Genomic DNA, 22,296 nt, shown 5'->3' on the forward strand with positions numbered 1-22,296 from the left:
GGATCTGTTAGTTTAATGTGTGGAACATATACAGAGATGCTTCAAAGCATTCACGTGATGAGTTGGGGGAGCACTGAACAGAGGAAGGAGCATCCCTAAAAGCTACTTTACAGTGTCTGCAGGACAATCGGAGAGAGGAAGAGAGAGAAAAATCATCAACAAACATGAGGAGTAGGCTGTTATTTTTTTTCTTCTTCTTTTCTCTTTTGCAGTATTTACATTTTGGATCGTGAAAAAAAGAAACTTATTTACAAAAATGCACAAACTAAGACGGCTCCATCGACAAGATGAGGGAAATCAGATATAAACAACTCTGTAATAAAAAGTAAAAAGAGGAAAAATAAAAATCAGTGATATTTACACGTGCGATCAGAGAAAGGGAGAGGAAATAAATGGCTTATTCAAACTTCAGGGGAGGAGAAACATCCAGTCAGCCATGTTTGAGGCTTCCCGTTCAGACGAGTTCACACTTTTTCATGGCCGCAGACAGTCTGACAGCTCTGAGTGTGAATGGCGGTGAAGCCACGCCACCCGCGCGGGAATCGAACACGCTGCCTGGACGCCACACTGCCGGTGTTACGCTGAATTCTGTATGACTGCTGAACATTGTCCCCCTCATGGTAGCAGGTGCAGGAAATACACTACTGATGGACGTCGTGTACCGATGAACTCAGAGGGATTATTTTACATATTTGTTTAAAAAAAAAAAAAAAAAAGCATATAATGATTTTTAGTTAACTTCAGAAATTACTGAATGAGGAGGGGCATTATTTGGCAGGTGTCTGCAGTGGATGCAACTCCAAACACCTGCCAAAAGATGCATTCCTGTATTTTTCCGAAATCCAAACGATTCATAGAGGGGACCAGGATAGATCTATGCAGATTTCCATCAGCTTTTAATACCGTGCTAACATCGGTACGGGTCCACAGAACTGGGTTCTTGAAGGCATCATGCTTCTGCAGCACCTGAGAACATCTCCCAAAAACGGTCAATCCAGGAAGAAGATCATTTGAGCACATTCCGTCTTCCGTCTGACACTGTAGCCACGTCAGAAAATATGATTTCAATAAATGCAATTATGTGGAAAAACACGTTTTTTTTCCCACATCTAAATTCAGATCATTTTGGGTTCATCAGCCATTAAAGTCCAGTTTTTCCCCACCTGCAGGCCTTTCTGGGGGAGTACACTCTTTAGCAGCCATGCAGAACTCTGCATAACACCGGCAGACTGAGAGGGAACCCGGGAAAGGAAGAGCGAGTGAAAAGCGCTCTGCTCATATAAAACCATTGAATGTGGAGAGGAGTGGAAAACAGCATCAGAACGCGCTTTGGAGGAAAGAAAAGAGATCAAAGAAAACATGGCTGCAGGGAGAAACAGCAGGCGGAGGGAGGCAGGGCACCAGAGTATCAAATATACTACAAACTTTCAAGTGGTCTGCACGAGAAATCTCTATTGTTGGCGGCACTAACCCTAAAACACTGCAGGGTGGGAACACACGCACATGCACACACGCGCGCACACACACACGCACCACCATCATTTCACCTCCCCCTTGCTCTACAAATAAATAAACGCACATGAAGTCCTCCGTCTCCTGCTGAGTTTGATGGGCTCGGGGACAAACATTCACTCAGCTTCTCTACATGAACATCAGGGCAGCAGTTTGCTTCTAATCCTTCAACATCTGCATGAGAACTAGGAAAAGAGCTCTTTAAAACAAAACCACACAAACCCAGCCTCGTGTTCTGGACGTGAATATGTGTCAACAAGAACATTTTAAAAAGGTGTGAAGGGGAAGCAGTGGAACTTATTGTGTTTAGAAGTTCTGACATTTGTTAAATCTTTAAAATGACTTAATTCAGCCATTAAAAAAAAAAACAAACACCCACAATACCCTAAATTTCAAACATTTTTTTTCTGCATCAACAACATCCTATAAGACTGATCACATCATTTTCTACGGGTTACAGATTTTGGAAGCTCGACATGAAAAATGGGCAGCAAATGTGAATTTTTGGTAGAAATTCAAATAGAACTGAATCTTTTCCCCTCAGCCGATTTTCGTGTCCTTTAATACAACAAAAACAAATCAGCAGCACTTGAAAAAACCTCCAATTAAACATTTCATGATGAAGTTTTTCCGACTTTCAGGGGGATTCAAGTGGATGGACGTTTGATTTCAGGAAGCGTGTGATTGGAGAAGGAAACGTGTTCACAGTGGAGAGAAGAGCCGACGGGGTCAGAGGTCAGGGGTCAGTCTGCATTGCTGATCCGGGTCGACCTCGACCTCGGCTGGACGGCAGGAGATCTAACATGATGATGTGTTTGAGTTTGTTTATTTTTCATTTGGGTTACAGGATGTGGATCTTGCTTTTTCCTACTTTAACACTTTTGCACATTTCAGCTCCTTTGTGTTAAAAAGAAAGAGGAGTGAGTGAATTTGTGTCAAAGCCACACGAGGCCTGTGTGAAGTGATCGAACGCGCTGGTTGGACTCACGGAAGCCGCAATGCTGAATTCTGCACGACTGCTGAAAACGGCACGCACAGAGGAAGATACCTGATTGTAGTTATGGCTGTCACATGTTCTATTTTACACTTCACGAATTCAAAGAGATCTGGAAAAAGTGTGTGTTAAGTATTTAGATTCTGAAGGGCTGACACAAAACGAGGGGGGACATTATTCAGCAAACAACTGCAGCAAAAAAATGCACCTCTGCATTTTAAGTAACACTTTAAAATGAACACGTTACACAGCGTCCGAGCAGCTGTTTGGTCTCCGACTTTATGTTTTCAAACGCTCACAATGTGACGAGCTGGAAGGTGAATTGTAAAACCTTCTTTTGAAATGACTGAACTGATGTCGTGGGTTTTGAATGGTTCTTCTAGCGGGTCGACGTGTGATTAGAGTGTGAACTCTGGAGTGTGGTTCAGATCGGGGAGTGTGAACACAGCTTCAGACCGACTGCTTTCTGCCAGTTTTTTCGGACTTGATCTCGCCTTGGTGAACACGACGAACCAGCAGGTAGGATGGTAACATGAAGCCACTGATCACTGAGCAGCAACACCACAGTCCAGCCATCTAGAAGCACGTTTAATCTGTTTCCTCTATCACAAAAAGCCTAATTAATTTTCTAGACCTCACCACTGACATTTAGAGTTACAAACACACATGAGGTGATGGAAAGAAAGCACAAGTTTCCTCTGGATGTCTCACAACTTCAGCCCCAAAGAGAAATACTAAATCACTATGAAAAGCCGACCAAAGAGCTTTTTAGTCCTCGTTCAGATTCAGCTTCACCTGACGTGGAGAAGAAAACCCACTTCGAGCTTCAGCTGGTAGATGGAGATGGCAGCAGGGTCACATTATACAAATCATTACAACCTTTAATAATCAGCTGATTGAGACAAAACAACACGCACTATGTCATCTCAAATACAATTTTGTGATATGTTGCTTTATTTCTACCACAATTCAGCTAGTTTTCTAATTCGGACCAGAACCGTTTAGACTTGCAGTTCAAATTTGCACCACCAGGTGGTGTACTGAGTATTTTAAAGAAGCAGCTGAAGTAACTCGGAAGTCTACAGCGGCTGAAGCTCCTTCATACTACACAGTGGAGTCCCTCTGGACTCCCATCTGGATCGCTGCTGAACTCTGAAAACCAGACAAAACAGACCCGACTCAGCGCTGCCTCCCAGTGTACAAGAGAGGCATGACTTCAATATAACATGGTGTCCATTACAGACAAAACACAGCAGGAAATTCTTATTTTCTCTAATTACTTTTGAGACTTTATTTTGCGATGACAAAAAAACAATTGAATGTTGAAATCTTGACGAAATCTTGACGTTCGTTTTCTGTCACCTCAAACCTCAAATTAATGGAGCAACAATACTCCCCTCAGTCTCATTTTACGGTGACTGCAATGTAAATACACCAAAAGGAAAATGAAGATCCTTCTGTTTATTTACAAGCAAAGACGAGCTTTTAGCAGGAACACCTTTGAGACTGGAAACGGCGGTCATCAGGCTTTTTCCTGGTGTTTTATTGTTTTCAAATGCCAATGATATCAGCTACTAAATATCATTTTCCAACGTCCATTTGCCACTAAAGAGACAGAAGTTTGATTTGAACCGTAAGCGTCTGAATCTGCAACTCCTAAACCTGAGTTAAGTAAAACTCCTTTATTACTGTGTTGACCTCCACGGGCTCAGCTTTAGGCTTGGTCAGGCAGTGTGCAGTCGGCCCCTTATTAACGGGGAATTTAAAAACACTGAGGAGTAAAAAAACGTATTCGGAAGAGGAAAAAACTCTAGAGACCAAAAAATATTGTGTGACCACATGGTGATTTCAACAAGTCAAATAAATAAACACAAATGTAATGAAGCAAAAAAAGAAGAGAGAGAAAATAAAAGGGTTGATTAAAAAAAAAAAGGTTATATTACAGAGGACCAGCCCCCACTAATGAACCTTCTCAAACCACCTGAGCAGCAGCAGAACGACTGTGTGAGTGTGTGGGTGTGTATGTGTGTGTGTGTGTGTGTGTGTGTAACAATCTCCTGCTGTAGTTTCCACTGCGGCGGCTAAAGAGCTAACGGTTTGTTCGATGCAGCTTAATGTACAAAAAATATGAGGGAAAAAAAAAAAGGAGCATCAAAGAGAAGAACAAGCAGCATGGAGGAAAGCTGTGGAGTGTGTGTGTGTGTGTATGTGCATGTGTGTGTGCGTTTGTGAGAGGAGCTGGAGGCTTGCAGGCAGACGGGTGAGAAGCTGCTTCAGATGCTGTTGAGAGATCCAGGTACTGAACTGTGCTGAGATGAGTCTGAACCGGGACCATCTGAGGGAGAGAGGAGATCTGTCAGGACAGATTACAGATCGGCTGTCTTCTTCTTCTGGGCATGAAAACCTCCTGTTTCACTCTCTTTAATGTTTACACTGCCATCTGGGGGCAGGAAACACACATTGACATGCTCACTTTTTGCCCCATTTCCCTCTCATTCATTTCAACCTTTAAATTTTGTGACGGTTTTGCTAAAAATTCAACCTAATTCTAAGATTTTTAAATGACACAAAAGTATATATGGTTTTACATACACTTTACTGTTCAGGAAAATGAACCTGACTGTGAAGGCATTTTGAAAACATCCAGGGAGAATAGCATCCCATTTAGAAATTCTAATCAAACTCTAAGCTGGAAAATCTCACTTTGATAAGTTTCACACTTCCTAAAAGATGTTATATTATGTAAATGGGATCTACTGATGTTTAATTGTGACTTTAAAATGGTACAAAACTAAATACATTCTTGAAAATACCTCCAACAACTCAAAACATTTTAAAAAATATGTTTAATTAATAAACAAAGCATTCAATTTACAGCTCCAGATGTGAACATTTGACAGAGGATAAGACTGTTGCAGTACATTAAAAAAAGTGGCGCATGCATGTTCTCCCTGTGCCTGGATGGGTGATAAAAGAGAAAGTTTGACAGCAGTGTCAACACTTCAGATGATGCTGCTTCTCTGCTCATAAAACTTTGAAAGCAAAATTAGAGAAAGAGTTTCTGACCGTGGGCAGAAGCAGCTGAATGCGAGCGGGCGTGAGGAGGAATGAGAGTCGAGTTCAGCTGAGGTTGGATTGACAGCTCTGCAGAGAATAAAGAAAGAAAGAGCTTTTATTAGCACCAATCAGCGGGCTGGACGGCGGTGTCGACAGTGAGAGCCCAGCGATGGCCTGAAACAAACTCAGAGCATGTGGTGTTAATGCAGGCACAGGGAAGCTGGGGATAATGGAAAGACAGTTTACTAATCCATTAAAAAAAGACTAATACAAAGGTATCACAGATACAAAAGTAATGCAGATCATCCTAAGAATCACCTTCGTTCTCTCAGTCAGTGACTTTTAAATCATCAGGATTCGCTCTTATCTCCCAGAGTGCACCCACCCAACTGTCATTCATTTAGACACGTGTAATTTTCCATGAAAACCAAAAGTGGAGGCTGCCTTTGTCAACTTGTCCTCTAATATACAACATTACAGAAACACACACGTGTGTCAGCAGCTCAGATAACTGTCTGCTGCTGTCAGTGAAGGAATATTTCTATTTAGACTTTACTTCTGGGGACATTGATGTATCACCTTAAAGGGCAACTCCGGTTTTTTTTGACACCTGGACCTTATTTATAGGTGTGTGTGTCATGCTCATATACTCACTCAGACAAACATCGTGCAGCTCGGAGTCCTTCAGAAGTTATTTAGATCCAACCGATTTAGCGGGGGCCACGGCAAGGGAGCTTCAGCAAGGGACATAATCTCTGCAAAATCGCTCATTTCGGCTATATTTTTTTATCCATCGCTAGTGTAATCATAAAGTCAGCTCGTCTACCGTCTTCAGGTGAGTCAGCCAATTGTGGCTAACTTAGCCTCCCAGCAAAGAGGCACTTTGAGTCGGCGTCGGCTGTCACGGCGCCCGGGCGTCTGATTTCCAGGGGCCGAGTTGGGGCCGAGTTGGAAAACGGCCTGGAGCTGGTCCACGGAGCTGGTCCTCCGCCCAAAGCCGGCGGAGACGCTGGGCTGCTCCTGGATGTAGCTCCTCGCAGGGAGGCTGCGGAGCTCTGGTGCCCAGCGGATGCGCGCTGGCCATGGGGCATGCAGGGACCCGCCGGAGGCCCCCCTTCCGCACGGAGGTGTCAGAGAAGAGCGAAGCGCAGCAGATCCCATCAGAGCAGAGCAGAGCTTTGAGCATCCAACCCCGGACCGAAAGGCAACCCGGTGCCGCCACGGGGAGCCCCCGCCCGGCACGGCGCCCAGCGCTGCCGCCTTGGCGGACGGTTCCCCCGACCCAGCGGCCCAGCCTCCAGGCCCGGTCAGGCTCCGCGAGCGGGCGACCAGACCCACATGCCGGCTGCCCCTCGCCGTCCGAGCTAATTGTGGCTAAGTTAGCCACAATTAGCTGACCCACCTGAAGACGGTAGATGGGCAGACTTTATGATAGCACTGGCGATGGATGAAAAAATATAGCCGAAATGAGCGATTTTGCAGAGATTATGTCCCGCGCTGAAGCTCCCGTGCCGTGGCCCCCGCTAAATCGGTTGGATCTAAATAACTTCTGAAGGACTCCGAGCTGCACCATCTTTGTCTGAGTGAATATATGAGCATGACACACCGAGAAATAAGGTCCAGGTGTCAAAAAACCGTAGTTGCCCTTTAATGATAGTAGACACTGAAAAACGTAACAGCAGTTGGTACCTGTGGTGCTGAAGTTGAAGAGCATGGGTAGATCGCGGCCGCTGGGCAGCCGCGTGTTGGGCTGGCGCAGCTCGTCGAAGAAGGCGTGTGAGCAGGCCTCTAGAGGCGAGAGGCGTGAGGCCGGCGTGTACTCCAGCAGCCGAGAGCAGAGAGCGATGGCCTCCGGAGGCGTGCGGGGCTTAAACACCTGAGGAGCAACAGGAGGCTCAGTACGGGTCCCGACAACACAAAACATCACACGACTCCAGGAAACACTTCAGAGGTGAGGTAAGTTCCCATGGAGGAATATTGATCGTCGTCATCTGAAACAGCGTGACGATGTTAAGTTTTTGGGAGGTTTACTTAAACTGTTGCTTTCTTCATGTTTATGAAATTACGCACATTTCTATTCAACAATGCCATCTGTCAAGTAAACAACCAAATTATCACACAACGATCAGGGGTTTAATGGAGGAATTGACAGAAGTCTGGATTCATGGGCGTGATGAAGCAGCACAACAGCAGAGAAGGCTGCAGGTGATCTGTAACTCCTCATAAAGCAAACTCTGTCCTCTTTCATCTGAAGGCGCTCTCTTCAGGCTAGACTGACTGTGGTTCTGGTATCTGTCGTCTGGAGATAATTCACCTTGGTCCAAGGATGCGCTTTGATTTGTGGGAACTTGAATTCTGTGTAGTTTGGATTCATCTCGCGAATCTGTTCCCTCGTCGGCGTTCCTAACACCTTAACACAGACACGAGAGCGACATGAGCTTCATTCTCAAGACACACAATCGAGACGGGCAGTTGAAAAACATAAAAACACCCAAGAAATACAAAAGTGTCCAAACAACAAGGGTTGAAGTAAAACTTAATATACTGTTAAGACAGAAGCAGAATTCTCTTATCTGAAAGGTTTCTACGAAGTGGTCTCACCTTGATAATCTCCACCAGTTGGTCCACGCCACTGTCTCCGGGGAAGATGGGCTGTCCGAGCAGCAGCTCCGCCAGGACGCAGCCGGCTGACCAGATGTCGATGTTTGCTGTGTAGTCTGTGGCACCGAAGATGAGCTCAGGAGCGCGATAGTACCGCGAGCAGATATACGAGACGTTGGGTTCACCGCGGACCAGCTGCTTGGCGCTGGGGGAGACACAGGAATCGCGTCAGGCAGGTTCGTCCGGGGCCAATGTTTAGAGCGTCGGTCATTATATCACTTCTGTCGTTAAATGAACTTCTGCTGAACTCACCTGCCGAAGTCGCACAGCTTCAGGATGGCAGATTCCGGGTCGACGAGCAGGTTCTGAGGTTTGATGTCTCTGTGACACACGCCCTGGGAATGGATGTAAGCCAGACTGCGGAACAACTGGTACATGTACACCTGAGGAGGAGAGCAGCAGGACAGGGAAGATCAGCCACAATGAACTGGGCTGGCCTGCAGGAGAACGTCAGTGTTTGCATTCTGAAAGACAGAGAAAGGGAAGAGAAGCACCTTCACATATATGATAGGAATGATGCTCTTGGCCTTGTTAAAATGTCTGGCAACCCTGTAGACCGTCTCAGGGACGAAGTCCAGCACCAGGTTCAGGTACACTTCATCTTTCTGAAGAGGACCGAAGGACAAAGAGGGACAGATGCAGAAGAAAAGGGTTAAAACTCACATGCTTGAGGATGATAAACAAACCTGCTGGCTCATAATTAAATCTCTTCACAAATCCCAGCAAGTAACTTCTGCAACAAAAGACAGAAGTTTCTTAAGAAATGAATCGCTTCCCTTTTTGACAAGAAGTTTTTTTTAATGCTGAATCAGAGTAATGTTTTTAATGTGCTTACACTTCCTGCTCTGTTCTACGGTGACTTATTGAAGCTGTGTGAATGTGAGCAGAGAGTGTTGGAATAAGCTGACCTTTCACGGCGTGAATGGCGGGATTAGCCATGTTGTCATGTGTATTTCTGTGGTTTACTGTAATCAGTGCGATAACTTCACGAGGACGAACAGGGACAAGCACCTTCTCTCCACTTGAGTAGAAGAAATAGCGTAGTCGGACAATGTTGCAGTGATCCAGCTTCCTCATGATCTGTAGTTCCCGATTCTGACAAAACATAACAAGACGAGTTTAAGAAAAACAAAAGACAGGAAAAAACGAGGCCAGCACGGTCTGACCCTTTTCTGGTAAGTGGTGAGAACACTCCAACAGCCCCACCTTGAACCTTTTATCCTGCAGAACCTTCTTGATGGCCACCATCTCTTGGCTGTCGATGAGGCGAGCCTGGTACACCACACCGAACGACCCATTGCCAATGACCTGCCAGGTGTTCAACAAACACACCAGACTGAGGAAAACACTCAGTTTCTTTACACAGAAATAAGTTTTTTTGGTGCCAGTTCAGCTACAGTAAGAGAGAATTTCCATTTATTTCAGATTCTCAGACAAGCTTTGTTAAAGTTCAAGATCATGTACGTCGCATCAGCAGTTTGATTTAATAGAGAAAAAAAACAGTACAGTTGTATTCAAATGCTCACCAAAAAGGGGGATTTATGTAATATTCTTGTTTGTAGAAATAACCGAGGACATGATTCTAAAATTAGTAAAGACTAAAAGGCAGCAGCAGCATTTTGAGCGGGAGTTTTGTCAGTCAAGGTGAGAGTCTGCAGAAGCAGCTCGTACATGTGGAACAACTATCCGTTGAGAAATATAACAGCAGCCACAACAGACACTTCAACGCCGACTTCTGCAGAGCTTATTTGGGTTTTAAGCCTTTGACTTGGAAACGAGTACAAGCTGGCAGGAAGGTATGAAAGAACTTAATGTGTCCATCCACTGTACAATAACAAAACACAAAAGAGAAGATTAATTCACCCCTAACGAGTTTCACGAACAGCATTTACTTTGGCATAAGAATAAAACTTTATTATATGTTACACTTGTGCAACATTGATCTCATATAAATGGACAAGAAAACATTTTTCCTGCCCAACAGCCCAGAAACAGTGGAAGACGGAGCACTGTTTGTGAAGGGGTGGATAAGGCCAACTGCATAAGTCCTGGGACACTGCTAAAGCTCTGAGTATAAATTAAGTTTTATTACCATTTATAGCTGCAAAAGCTGATCAAATACTGAGAAAATCAACCGACAAAACACCAGATAGTCAAATAACTGGTTTCTAAAACGCCCCAGACATCATGAAGGACTACTTCCTGGCTTTATATTTATTTTAATTACAACAATAAAAAGTTAACATGATTTTCCACTAAGATTTAATACAGAAAGAGGATGAGAAACTTAAAGTGCTGTTAACAATTAGTCATAAAAAAAAAAGTTATTATGGGATTTTGATGCAAATTGGAACCACCAACTGAGAAGAGGTGGATTGAAGAGCAGCGCTTTGAAATAAATTTGACATAAACTGAGAATAAATGAGACAAAATTTAAAGAAATCTGATCATAGAAGAAAATGAAGCCCTCAGAGAAGAATCGTGGAGGAGGACTTGGACCATTTTCACATCAGAGCTGACCTGTTCATCTGAACCACGGTCAAGAATAAGAGACAAATCGCCGTTTGACAAATCTGTACATTGTTGGCCTGCTGCAGCCATCAGCTGCAAAAAAAAAAGTCCTGGTTGGTACGACAATATTATTGAGTTTGAGAAGATAAATCTAGTGTCCACACATGTTTACAGAACGGATGATTAGTCTCATGACAGGAGTTTGGCTCAGTGCTGCACTAGCTCTATGTTGCTTTCATTAACAAGCAGTCGACACAGTTCTGTCACGCTGAGAGGGAAGAGACCGTCAACAGCGGGAAGGCTGCAAAATCTGCTCTAAAGTCATAAATCCTAGAACCTGAGACAATTAGGAAGAAGCCACTGGTACTGAATATTTATCAACTGTAGCCAAATCTGTTGTGCTCCTTTCATGCTGTGTGATAATTTAAATCTTATAAGAAGTTAAAATAAATAAACGATGGTTTGGATTGACGCTGCGAGACTCGTCTGTGCATTGGTTACTGGAGGTGGGAGTCAAGTGTGGTGAGATGCGATGGTTTGATTTGGGTTGGACTGTCATGCTTACTTTGATGTCTGTGTAGGACACTTCTTGAGGGCGGTCCGGTCCCTGACCCGGCGTGGCCACGACCGTCGTCACCTTCCCGCTGTCTCCTAGGAGACAAGCGGCAACAGGAACAACATGAGGTCAGCAGGAGAAGAAATGAAGCGTGACTGTGAAGAAAGCTGTTGATTGCTTCACTGTGGAAAATCTACCGCAACTGTAGCTCCTCTGCGAAAGAAAAAACAAACATGGAACAGACTTCACAAAATGGTCAAAACAATTGTTATGGCATCAAAGCCAGGCCGAGCATCTGGGCCATCTCTCCACCAGCCGTGTGAAGATTTAGGTTAATGGCAGACAGCCTTGTGAATGGATGTCAACTTTAAAACCTCTGAGGAAGGACAAGACTCAGGCAGAGTTCACGTTCGAGACACTGTGACTAATTAAACTGGGAACCGACCCAAAAATAGGCCGTCCTGATGAGCCGTTTTAAGTGACACCCGCCTGCCATAAAAGGATTATTTTCTCAAATCATTCAAGTCCCAGCATGCTGGAGAAATAAGAGCTGGCTATTGACTTGATTTACAGCCATAAAACCTTGAATTAAAAAATATATATATTCAAGATTCAGAAAGCTTCAACATTTCAGTTTAATGGAGAAAAACCCAGAAACTCCTGTAGCCCGGACTCAAACTGGTGAATTTCTCACTGCATCCCTGAAACATGTCGTGTGTTAGTGTCACCCCGAGTGCAGCCACACACTTATTGTTTTATTTAACAGAACACACACACTCACACAGAAAGCGAGAGAGCAAGCAGTTATTCAATCTGCACACCGGCCATATCCGTTACAGCAGAACCGGTGGTGTGTGCAGAGTGACCGGGTCACTGGACTCTCTCCCCCCGTGTGTGTGTGTGTGTGTGTGTGTGTGTGTGTGTGTGTGGGTTCATCTTCCGGACAGTAACCAATACAGACACACTGTGGGTAGCAGGTTAAAAGTGGGACACTCGGTTAGCGGATATGTTCACGCTGGCCGTCTGCGGCGCTCCTCCTCTTACATTTTCTCACTGATGTGTCGGAGAAATCAGACCTCTCCTCCTGCAGCCATTTATTTTTTCCAGCATGAAAGAGAATTTCCTCGGGCGGCTCGCAGCACGTCGGAGGTCAATAATCTATCAGAACCAAGACTTGTCGGAGTTAAAGATTTATCACGGCTTTACAGTTCAGGCACGCCGCTTCCCGTCTTTCACCAGACACTCAGAGAAAAACTCAAGTCCCTAAAACATCTGTCACATCCACATCTATTTATTCACGGCAGACACTTCAATGACGCGCCCGACTCAGCAAAGTCTGGATGAGGTAGAAGCACAAGCGTCCTCCGCTGCTCCACAACTGACGCAGTACAATTAAAAAAAAAAAAACGCATTTCTTCACACTGATCTGATTAACCAGCACATCTCTATGGTAATGTCCTGCCTTGATACACAAAAGAAAACAGTACTTACACGAACTTCACGTCTTTAAGCAAAATTAGCTTCAAGTGAATTAAGTTCACCTCATTAATATGCAGTTTAATGCAGCTCTGAAATCTAACCAGGCCATCGACTCTGGGGGGAGAACCTCAGGAGGAAGTGTGAGGCTTCTATCAAGTGTCTATTGTTTGAGTTATTGTGCTCATGTGGCGTTTCTCTCAGCAAACAGCGTCCCAGTCACACAGCGTGGTGGAAATCACGAGAGCTGACTGAAGCCAGGGTAGCACCAGGATGAGTCCTTTCCGAAAAGAGTTCCCATGTTTTCCCTGTGAGTTTTCTTTAGGTATGCTCAGTTCAAAGGCATTTTGGAGGGTGATAAACGGTGTGACCGTCCATCTCGCTGTGCTGACCCTGTGATGGACTGGAGAGGCGTTCAGGGTGCCTTAAATCACACTCGGCTGGTATCAGCTCCACTGCCCTGCAAGCCAGAAGATGGATGGGTGGATAAACCCAGCTCCACCTACAGTGCAGGAACTGTTCTATGCAGCTCTGGATATAATCAGATTGGAAACATTGAATCACATTTCATCAGACTTGGGAGAAACTGATTTTATACAACATTCAACCCATAACACTTCACAGCTTCAAAACTTTGCCTTTGGACATTTATTCTAGGTATAAGAAATATTTGAAACAATGAAGTAATTAGGGGTTATTAAAAATTTGTTGTCCTTTGCTCCTTTTTTTGTAGGAACACTGCTGGTGGATAATTTCACTGCAATTAAAAAAAAAAGTCAAAAAGTTTTAAAAAGAACTAAAAAAAACAACTCTGCACATATTCAGGCTCAACATGTTCTGTTAACTTCCTGAATGTTTTATCTTCAACGAAGCTAAGTGGAAGCAGATCCATATATAAATCCAAATACATCAATTTATTGCTACAGTAGAGTGATTATCTACCAGCGTTATTTTTCTGGTACGGCCATCTTATTTCCATTTTCTAGTAGTAAGTGAAAACATACATGCAGGTTTTTTGAGAAGACATTTCTACAAGATAAATCAGACCAAATTAAAAAATCGAATTATGCGACAAGTAATTGATTAACCAAAAGTCTGAAATCTGAGCTGCAGTAGGAAGAATTACCAAAATTCATTGTCGTTGTCTATGTTGTCCAAGCCTGCAGTCTACTTGAGCACAGTCACAGGGAGACAGATGGACATGTGGCAGCTCAGTGGCTCCAACTAGTGGTACGTAGCTGCGTGACGGTTAAGTAGCTTTGTACAAGAATAAAACTAAAACTCAAAAATCATGAACAGACTCATTTAGGTTTCAAGTGAAAACGCATCGTCTTTGTATTTTCCTTTCAGAAAAGTTTCCGTGGGAATTACAGACATGCTTAAAACAATGTAACTTTCTTGTTGGGCCACTAGTTAGAGCTGTTGTTTGTGTTTGCAATGAAAGCACACACACACACTCACACATGCGCTATAGTGATTAACAATGGGAGTACAAGGACATTCGCACGGGCAGACGACCAAGTTGGATTGTTATTCCAGGTGACTCTCAAGCACAAAAATAAAAAGGGTCCAAGGAGACGGGGAAGGAGAGCCATGACACTCATTATTGTCCATCTAGTTGTGCATGTGCAGCAGCAGCATTTCTGCTGTCTACACGGAGACAGAGCTCCAGCGTTTCCAGGAAGTTTCGTTTTCAGCGGCTCTGACCATCGACCACAAAAAGCAAAAAGAGCTTCCTGTTTTCACTTGAAAACATTATCGTGTAAACGGGGTCTAAAGTATCCGGTGCTGAATCATGAGGGGCGGACACAGTCAACCAATCCGTGCCCCTTTCTGTGCTAAAAGAGGATAAAAACTTGTACACAGACTTTTTGTGGCCGAATACAAACTTGTCAGTGGCACGTTTCACTGTTATTCTGAGCAGTCATCACTGATCCTCTGCTCTTCTAGATGAGTGAAAACTTTGTTCCATAAAATATTGTATAAGCTATATAATCTTGTGAATTTGAATGAACGATCTCCTTAGCGTAGTGCCTGGTAGGAGACAGATTGTGATAGTAGTGTCATCCAGAGAGCAGGAGCGGTTCCACAGACAGTGAGTAATGGAACGACGGCTCGGACACTGTGACTGCAGTAATTACTACACAGTGAGGTGGAGAAACAGTCTGATTTATAGTAGCCAGCTCCATTTCCTTAATGCGTAGATGTAAAATGTGCACATTACACAGAGACTCACTCCAATGTGTCACATGCAGATAACTCAGACCCTCGTCCACTCAGGAGATGACTAATTTGTAAAAAATGGACATCACCATGAGATAAGAGTATTCCAGCGAAACAAGAAGCAGTTATTGTCATTAATTGATACATGCACAGATTTTAAAAAAAATGAATAGTGCTTCCTTTCGTTTACAAACATTTGATTAATTGAATTTGTGCAAATTTACTATTTTAAAAGTACTGCAACATGTGACAAAACGATGAACCAGACTTGGGACAAAATACGCATGAATCAAACTATTCCCATCTTTTTAAAAGTCAGCTATAAAACGACAAAACCAAATTCAGCTCGAGCAGGTCTCTCATTGTTTATTCAAAAGAATAAATAAAATATAACGTACATAAGAACATGTAAAAAGAGCTCCAACTTAAATATGTGCAAAACATTTTTTCAACACACCTGAGTTACACCAGAAATTTTCTTTAGAGAAAGAAACATGACCATCAATAGGATGAGCCTAACCCTGAACGCATCCTTAGAAATGTCCTCTGTGGGGAGCAAAAACCTTATCTTCAAATATCGCTGAAACATGAGATTAGGACATGAGCATTTCATGGCATGAACAGAGGATTATTTAAATGCTCTCAACATTTCATTAAAAGGCATCTGTTTGAAATAACCGATGTCCTGCTGGTATGGCAACACAGCAGCCGTAAAGTGAAGTTTTAATTCATCCATCTTCCACCATTTCATCCATCTTAGGGTTGGTGGAGCTGATCACAGCTGGCTGAGGTTAAAGGAGGGTTACACCAGGGGTGTCAAACATACGGCCTGTGGGCTGAAACGGTGCTGCAGTAGGCTTTAATCCGGCCTGCCAAGCCATGAAGCAAATAATTACATTTCAAAGAAAACATTTTTTTTTTTCTAATAATTTTTTAAAGTAGCAGACAACATTGACGCCCGAGCTGAGATATCAGTGATGCTGCAATGAAGAGTGGCAACCTCACTGCTATCAAACTAGCCTCAAAGTCTTGCTGTCAGGGCGAGTTTGTAAAATCATGCATAATGCAGCAGTTATAGGAGAAGTTTTCTGGACATTTTTTGTATTATGCACCAAAAGGTACCACTGAAATTGGCTTTTTGTTGAGATTGTCATCACATTTTCCATAGCTGAGGTTTGCAAAAATACAGAGCGTTTCATCATGTATGATCTGCACCACAACAGAAAAAAGCATTATAAGGTTAAAATTTAAATGTTCTGGCACTGATTTACTGGTCTGGCCCATTCAAAATGAAATTGGGCCCCTGAATTACAATAGGTTTGAAATCCCTGGGTTATACCTTGGACAGGTCACCAGCCCATCACAGGAAAGAGAGATAGATTCACACACACTCTCCAATTCATGCCAAATCTCAATTTTAGAGTCAACGACTAACCTTAAACACATATTTTTTGGTATGAAGGACTAAAACCACGCACAAACAGAGGGAACATGCAAATCACACAGAAATTCTCAGGTATCAAAAACTGCCAGCTCATCACAGAAGTACTGAGGGTGTCAGGTAGAGAAAACGCCAGGGGTCATGGCTGCCTTGAACTGGAGATGCCCTCTTACTCAGGTTCTAATATCAAGAGACAATCCACTGCCTGCTAATAGAAGACAGAGCTTGGATTAGCTCAGGTACAAACACATTCTGCTTAAACCTGTCACTCCTGTGATAAAGACACACAGTATAATTCCGCCTCGGACAGAGGAAAGCCACCGCTTGACACCCAGCAGGCAGCCGAGCCCCGGAGCTGGACGTGCATCACTTGCATCCTCCATTCATCGGCCACCTGCTGCTAAAGCGTTTCGCCCCACAGGTGACCTTGGTGAATAGACAACTTTCCCGTTGCCCTGACCCTCCAGGCGTGCCAAAATGAGAGTTGATACAGCTCTATCCGAGCAGCCAACAAAGGAAAAGCCGTCCATGAAGCACCCACATTGAGGTATTTGAGTTCAGCCCGGCCACAAAGCACAGCGGAGCCGATTTAAGTGCTCACTCATACTGGGTAGTCACATCAACCCGAGCATCACCCGAAGCAGAAAAGCCGATGAATAAGATGCTTCGTCTTTCAGTCTGAAGTCACACTGGGTCAAACTGATGAGCAGAGCTGATGTGACACTGCACAGGGTGAAGGCGTCCATCGGCCGGACTGAGAACTAGTACCGTACAAAACAAGTGGCTAACGTTAGCACGCTAGCAAGTCCATTAGCCGTCACTCCGGTGAAAAAGCCACTTTCCTTTGGGCTGGGGCATTAAACGCGGGGCGATATTTTTCAGATTAAGCGCACATAATGGAATATGATAAGGGGACACAGCCCTAAAAATATGAAGCTGTTAAGTAGGACTTACTAGCTAGCTTAAGGTTCGAGCATCCTGACGAGCTGCTGCCGGAGGCCTGCGGGACCCCGGACTTTCCTGTGCTGCTCCCCACGGCAGCGGCTGATCCGGTGGACGCAGCAGCGGCTCCTGGAACACCTGGCGGCTCAGCAAACGAGCTGGTCCTGGGCCGCCCGCTGCCGCTCATATCTCTGTGCAGGGCTCAGGGTTGTGTTTTCACCGTTTTCAGCCAAGCGACTTTTAAAAAATTAATACCGGGCGCTGATTAATCGTGGGAAAACACACCGAGGAATCGCGCTCCGGTGGCCGCCGGCTGTCTGGGCTGGTAGCTGTTGCTAGACACCTAGAAACAGCCCGCTCGCAATGCCACCTGGGAGATGTAGTTCGAGGCAGCCGCTGCTCGGGACCGCCGCTCTGGACTTCACAAAACAAAAAACTACAAATCTTAAATTACTTAACAGGGGATGTAGGCCAACCAGAGCAATGAAGTATAAAAATTAATCTGAAAATTGTAGTGATAAAAAAAATTAAAAATAAACAACAACATATAAATCATTCAGTATTTACCTGTACTGGCAATTTGTGCGTTGTTGCTTTAACAGAGCATGTATTATTTTTACATAACTGATGAAAGTTGCTTAGTAACTTTATAATCTGCCTTTAAACCCATTAAAAGGTCAATCCCTTAAAGTCAATACACATGGCAAGGCAAGGGAAATTCATTTCTTCAGCACCATTCAGACACAAGACAATTTTTAAGGCTTTACAAAGAAAAAAAAAGAATTGCATAAAAACATAAGATAAAATAGGATTAGTGAAGGTAATGAAATAAGCAAAATCTATTATTTAATGGATAGCCTGAGGAAATAATAGAGTTTTCGAAGTGGGTCATTTGACACACAAGCAGCCAGTGCAGAGATTGAAGCTCAGGAGTAATGTGTTCCACTATGGAGGCAGGCAGAGCTCTGGACATAATCTTGAAAATAGACTATGATACTTTCTATACTAGTATTATTTCAACATTTAAATGTTTGAGTCTTCCAGGGAGCTCATTTTAAATTAAATGTTTCTACTCTCTGCCTCTCATTGTCAAGGTCGGGGGGGAAAACTTGAATGTGTATTGCTGGAGGGCATTGGACTTATTTGGGATTTGGAGGTGGGTGGGCAGTCGTTGGCTCCAGCGGTTTATCGCAGTGTGTGTTTATTGTACAAGAAGCTCTTTGACCAGGTCTCCTTACCTTAACCCACCTCCTCACCCAATATGACCTGGACCTGAAAGGCCGCTCTAATCCAATAAGCACTCTTAACACTGATATGCTTGATAAAGGCCACAGCAGGAGGACACACTGTATGTTCCAGGGATTGTCGGGACTCGCCTGATAGGTCAAGGTGACCAAATTTTTTTAAGAATGACTTAATGCATTAAGCTTCTCCTTCTGTTTGTTTGATTTGTGAAGAGTGTAATGACATGAGAGCAGCCAAACATTTATAAATGCACACTGAGATCTGTGAAATAAATCCAAAGACATGAGACACACTTTGTGTTAGATCTTTAATATTTTCAATATTTAGTTTTTTTTTTTTTTGTTGTTTAGAAATATTGCACATGGTCAACATGCCTGCTTATGAGATAACACTCACTTCGCTCATCCTAAAATTCCTTCTCCAAAGTAAGGACAGTTTATTTTGAAGCACAATCATACAGTGTACACGCATACATGTGTGTATGCACATTTGTCTGAGTGGGTGTGTGCACGCGTGCATGTGATCGCACATGCATGCAGGCAGACATTTTACAGCCCTAGCCCCAAAGTGATGTGAACTGATAGTCTTCTATTACCTGTGTGTTTATACATATATATATATCTATATGTTGTATATCCTGAATATATATTTCATATATATATCCTGAATCAATTCGGGTCATTAACAGTCAAGATGGCGGACACAATAGTCATGATGACTATAAAAATACTGTCTCTAGCGTAGAATATAGAATGTAGATTACAATGAAAAATATACTATTGATAATGTTGCTGCGTGGTGAAAGAACAAGAGGTTGTCACGTTAACTCGCTACCTGCATGTGCCAAAACATACACACACACCCAAGCACAGACCGAAATGCACATATATGGAAATACCGGTATATATATTTTTTTCACACATCCAACTGTATACAGAGAAATAAAAGAGATACCCATAATATCAACTACCCCCACTCTTCACCAAAGAAGCAAAGAGCCAAAAAAGTGCTATTCAAAAATTGTCTTTGACTTTTAGTAGGTTATGCTCTCTATCTCTTCAACAAGAACAACAATTGTGTGATTCTTTTTTGTTTTGTTTTATACCATAGTTAAAGATAGTATCACAACAGCTCATTCCTCTCACTGACTGACTGCACTGGATTTAATATCTATGGCACAGAGCCTTGACCCGAAAAAATAAAAACAAACAAAAACAACCCACCCATTTCCAAAAGAAAAAAAAAAAAAAAAAAAAAAATGTCCTATTGCACCATTTGATGGGAAAGGATAAAGTGTCGAGAAGAGGGGGAAGAGGGGAGGGCTCCAGAGACTGCCCTCCAGGGCTGGTCTAGGATCTGCTTTCCCTGAACTAACCCTAACCAGAACCATCCTGAGCTACATAGCGCTTGACCCGGGACCAGTGCTTAAGGGCACTTTCTAACAACACTTGTGGGTCGAGGGGGAGGTGGGGTTGGGGGGGGGGGGGCTGAGGAGAAGTGCATTGGGAGGAGGGGAGGAGGGGGAAGGCGGGAGGGCGAGAGGGGAGGGGAGAGAAAGGTGGTCGATGACACACGGAACAAGGTTATTATTTTCGACTAATAAAACAATCCCTAAAAACAATACTTTCCTGATTGAACTTGTGGCGGCCCCAGACAAGAAGGGCCGCACAAATTGTGCAAACACCTGATTTCAACGTTTTACAAAACAACGAACGCCCCTGCTCCCCCACTTCTTCTTCTGTGTCTGGTGAGGAATCATTGGGGGGTTGGGGGGTGCTGCAGAACCGCCCCCAGTACAATTAAAGTGAAGGTGGAGCCGCAGACTGAATTTGTCCCCTTCTTTGTCCAGAGTTTCTTTTTTTTTTTTCAACATTTTTTTTTTTGTTGTGATTTTTTTTGTGTATATATATATATACTGGAGGAGAAACACAATAGAGCCACGAGAGAGAAAAACAGGCCACGGTCAAACTGGGATACGGCAACGATAACGAGAGAAAGCAACATCATATCCACGGGGAGATTAAGAGAAGTTTGATTCAGATTCTACGTTTCCTCTCTGTTGTCGGGTGGTTTTTGTCCTTTAAACACCACGTTTACCTCTTCCTATTATTGGAGTACGAAGCTTGCATCCAATGAACGTCGTCCGGTTTCCTCTTCTGCCTTTTCTCTTCTGTGCTCTGCCTGGAGCCGCTCCGATTTGAACGTTGATTCTTCAAAGCCTCACAATCAATAGTCTCTTTACATAATCTCTTTACGGTGCCTGCTGACACAGGTTTTTCAGGGGCCAGACCCCCACAGACATACAGACATACATCACCAGCCCCTGCCAGTGAGGACTCAGTCTTTCATAATGGCAATAACTGAAGGTGCAAATATTGGTCACACGACGTCCCGGCTCCCGCTGCTTTCGTCGGGTTTTTGCAGGAGCGGCTCGATTCTTCTTCGCTTTCAGTGTCTCTTCTCACTACAATCACTAAAGACTGTGCAGGCTGATGGCTTGGTCAGACCAGGGTCGACTGTGTTTGTGTACAAGTGCTCACACTGCACAGACGTGTCCGTTCAGTGTGTGTATGTGTGTGTTTGTGTGTGTGTGTGTGTGTGTGTGTGTATGTGTATGTGTGCTGTCTGTCTTGCAGCATCGAGGGGCTGTGGAATATCAGTGGAGGTCGTTGGGGTTGTGGTTGCGTCCCGATCCACTGTGCTGAGGAGTGGAAGGGCGATGAGGGAGGTCAAGTCAATGGCATCTGAGGGCTGGCGACAGCAAACTGCATCTGCACGGTAAGTGACAAAGTGCCTTTGTGTGTGGTGCTCCTTGGTTGCGGCTCCTGGGGACGACCAACCAAGAGTAACAGTCTGATTTGGTAGGTGTGTGCAAGTGTGTGTGCATGCTGGAGATTTGCACCAGACTTGGTTTGTTTGTTTGCTTTGTGTGTGTGTGTGTGTGTGTGTGTGTGTGTGTGGTGCCAGAGAGATAGAGTGTGTACCACAGAGCTTGTGTGTCAAACTACAAACTACTGTACAAATGTGCTGAGAGCAGACCTGGGCAAAAGTGTTTGCTATAAAACATTGAGGATACTTGGAAATTAAAAGGGAAACAGTACTACCAAGAAGCACATGACTCATCATGACTCAGCGTGTGTTTTCACCACTTTTGAGGCTCTTTTTGTTTTTTCTTTCAAAGGTCTGATTGTAGAAGATCCAGGCGCCTCTTGGGTAGTTTGAGTATTTGTAACTTCATTCCATGATTCTGCCCAGGTCTGGCGGAGATCAGCGCCGGAGCGCCGCTTCCTCCCGGAGGTGTCCTCGGTACTGTTCACACTCCTCTCTCTCCGTCTCTCGCTCCTTCTCTGCTGCGTCATCCTCTCCAGCTTACGATCCTTCGCTCTTCGGCTCCTCTGGGCTGCGGCCTCTGTCTCCCTGCTGCTCCGCCCCGCCGTCCTCCCGGCCTGGCTGACTGAAGGAGGCGCTGTGGGAGGGGGCGGGGCTGACTTCCGCCATGCCGCCGGGCTCCAGAGTTCCAGGCGTGGCCGTCTGCATGATCTTCTGACGGACTTCACGGATCTTCAGCTGCAGGCACACCTTGGTGGGGAAAGTGTCGGAGTAGCGTGCCTGGAACGCCGCGGTGGCCTGAGCTGAGGACCAGAGGACAAAACAGAGTGATGAGTGGAAAAACTATGA

At 44.2% G+C, this 22,296-nt stretch overlaps 2 protein-coding genes across 3 annotated transcripts in view; both read right to left on the reverse strand.

Annotated features, from left to right (window-relative positions):
• Positions 1-191: 191 nt before the first annotated feature.
• LOC115380904 (glycogen synthase kinase-3 beta-like) lies at positions 192-17,699 on the reverse strand. The gene is made up of 11 exons (XM_030082201.1): positions 17,386-17,699; positions 11,301-11,386; positions 9,431-9,532; positions 9,236-9,319; positions 8,719-8,829; positions 8,477-8,607; positions 8,165-8,369; positions 7,878-7,973; positions 7,253-7,439; positions 5,573-5,650; positions 192-4,841 (listed from the first exon to the last, which is right to left on the reverse strand). The coding sequence occupies exons 1-11, from the start codon at positions 17,558-17,560 to the stop codon at positions 4,780-4,782; spliced, it is 1,317 nt and encodes a 438-aa protein (XP_029938061.1). The 5' UTR covers positions 17,561-17,699; the 3' UTR covers positions 192-4,779.
• A 2,792-nt stretch (positions 17,700-20,491) lies between these two features.
• The window catches only part of cica (capicua transcriptional repressor a), a 32,399-nt gene continuing 30,594 nt past the window's right edge, over positions 20,492-22,296 (reverse strand). For both annotated transcript variants that reach the window (XM_030082198.1, XM_030082197.1), the window contains exon 22: positions 20,492-22,250. In XM_030082198.1, coding sequence (XP_029938058.1) covers positions 21,988-22,250 — 263 coding nt within the window. In that variant the 3' untranslated portion in view covers positions 20,492-21,987. The remainder of the gene's footprint in view (positions 22,251-22,296) is intronic.

The sequence above is a fragment of the Salarias fasciatus genome, chromosome 22, assembly GCF_902148845.1.
Source record: "Salarias fasciatus chromosome 22, fSalaFa1.1, whole genome shotgun sequence".
Classification (NCBI taxonomy): Eukaryota; Metazoa; Chordata; class Actinopteri; order Blenniiformes; family Blenniidae; genus Salarias; species Salarias fasciatus.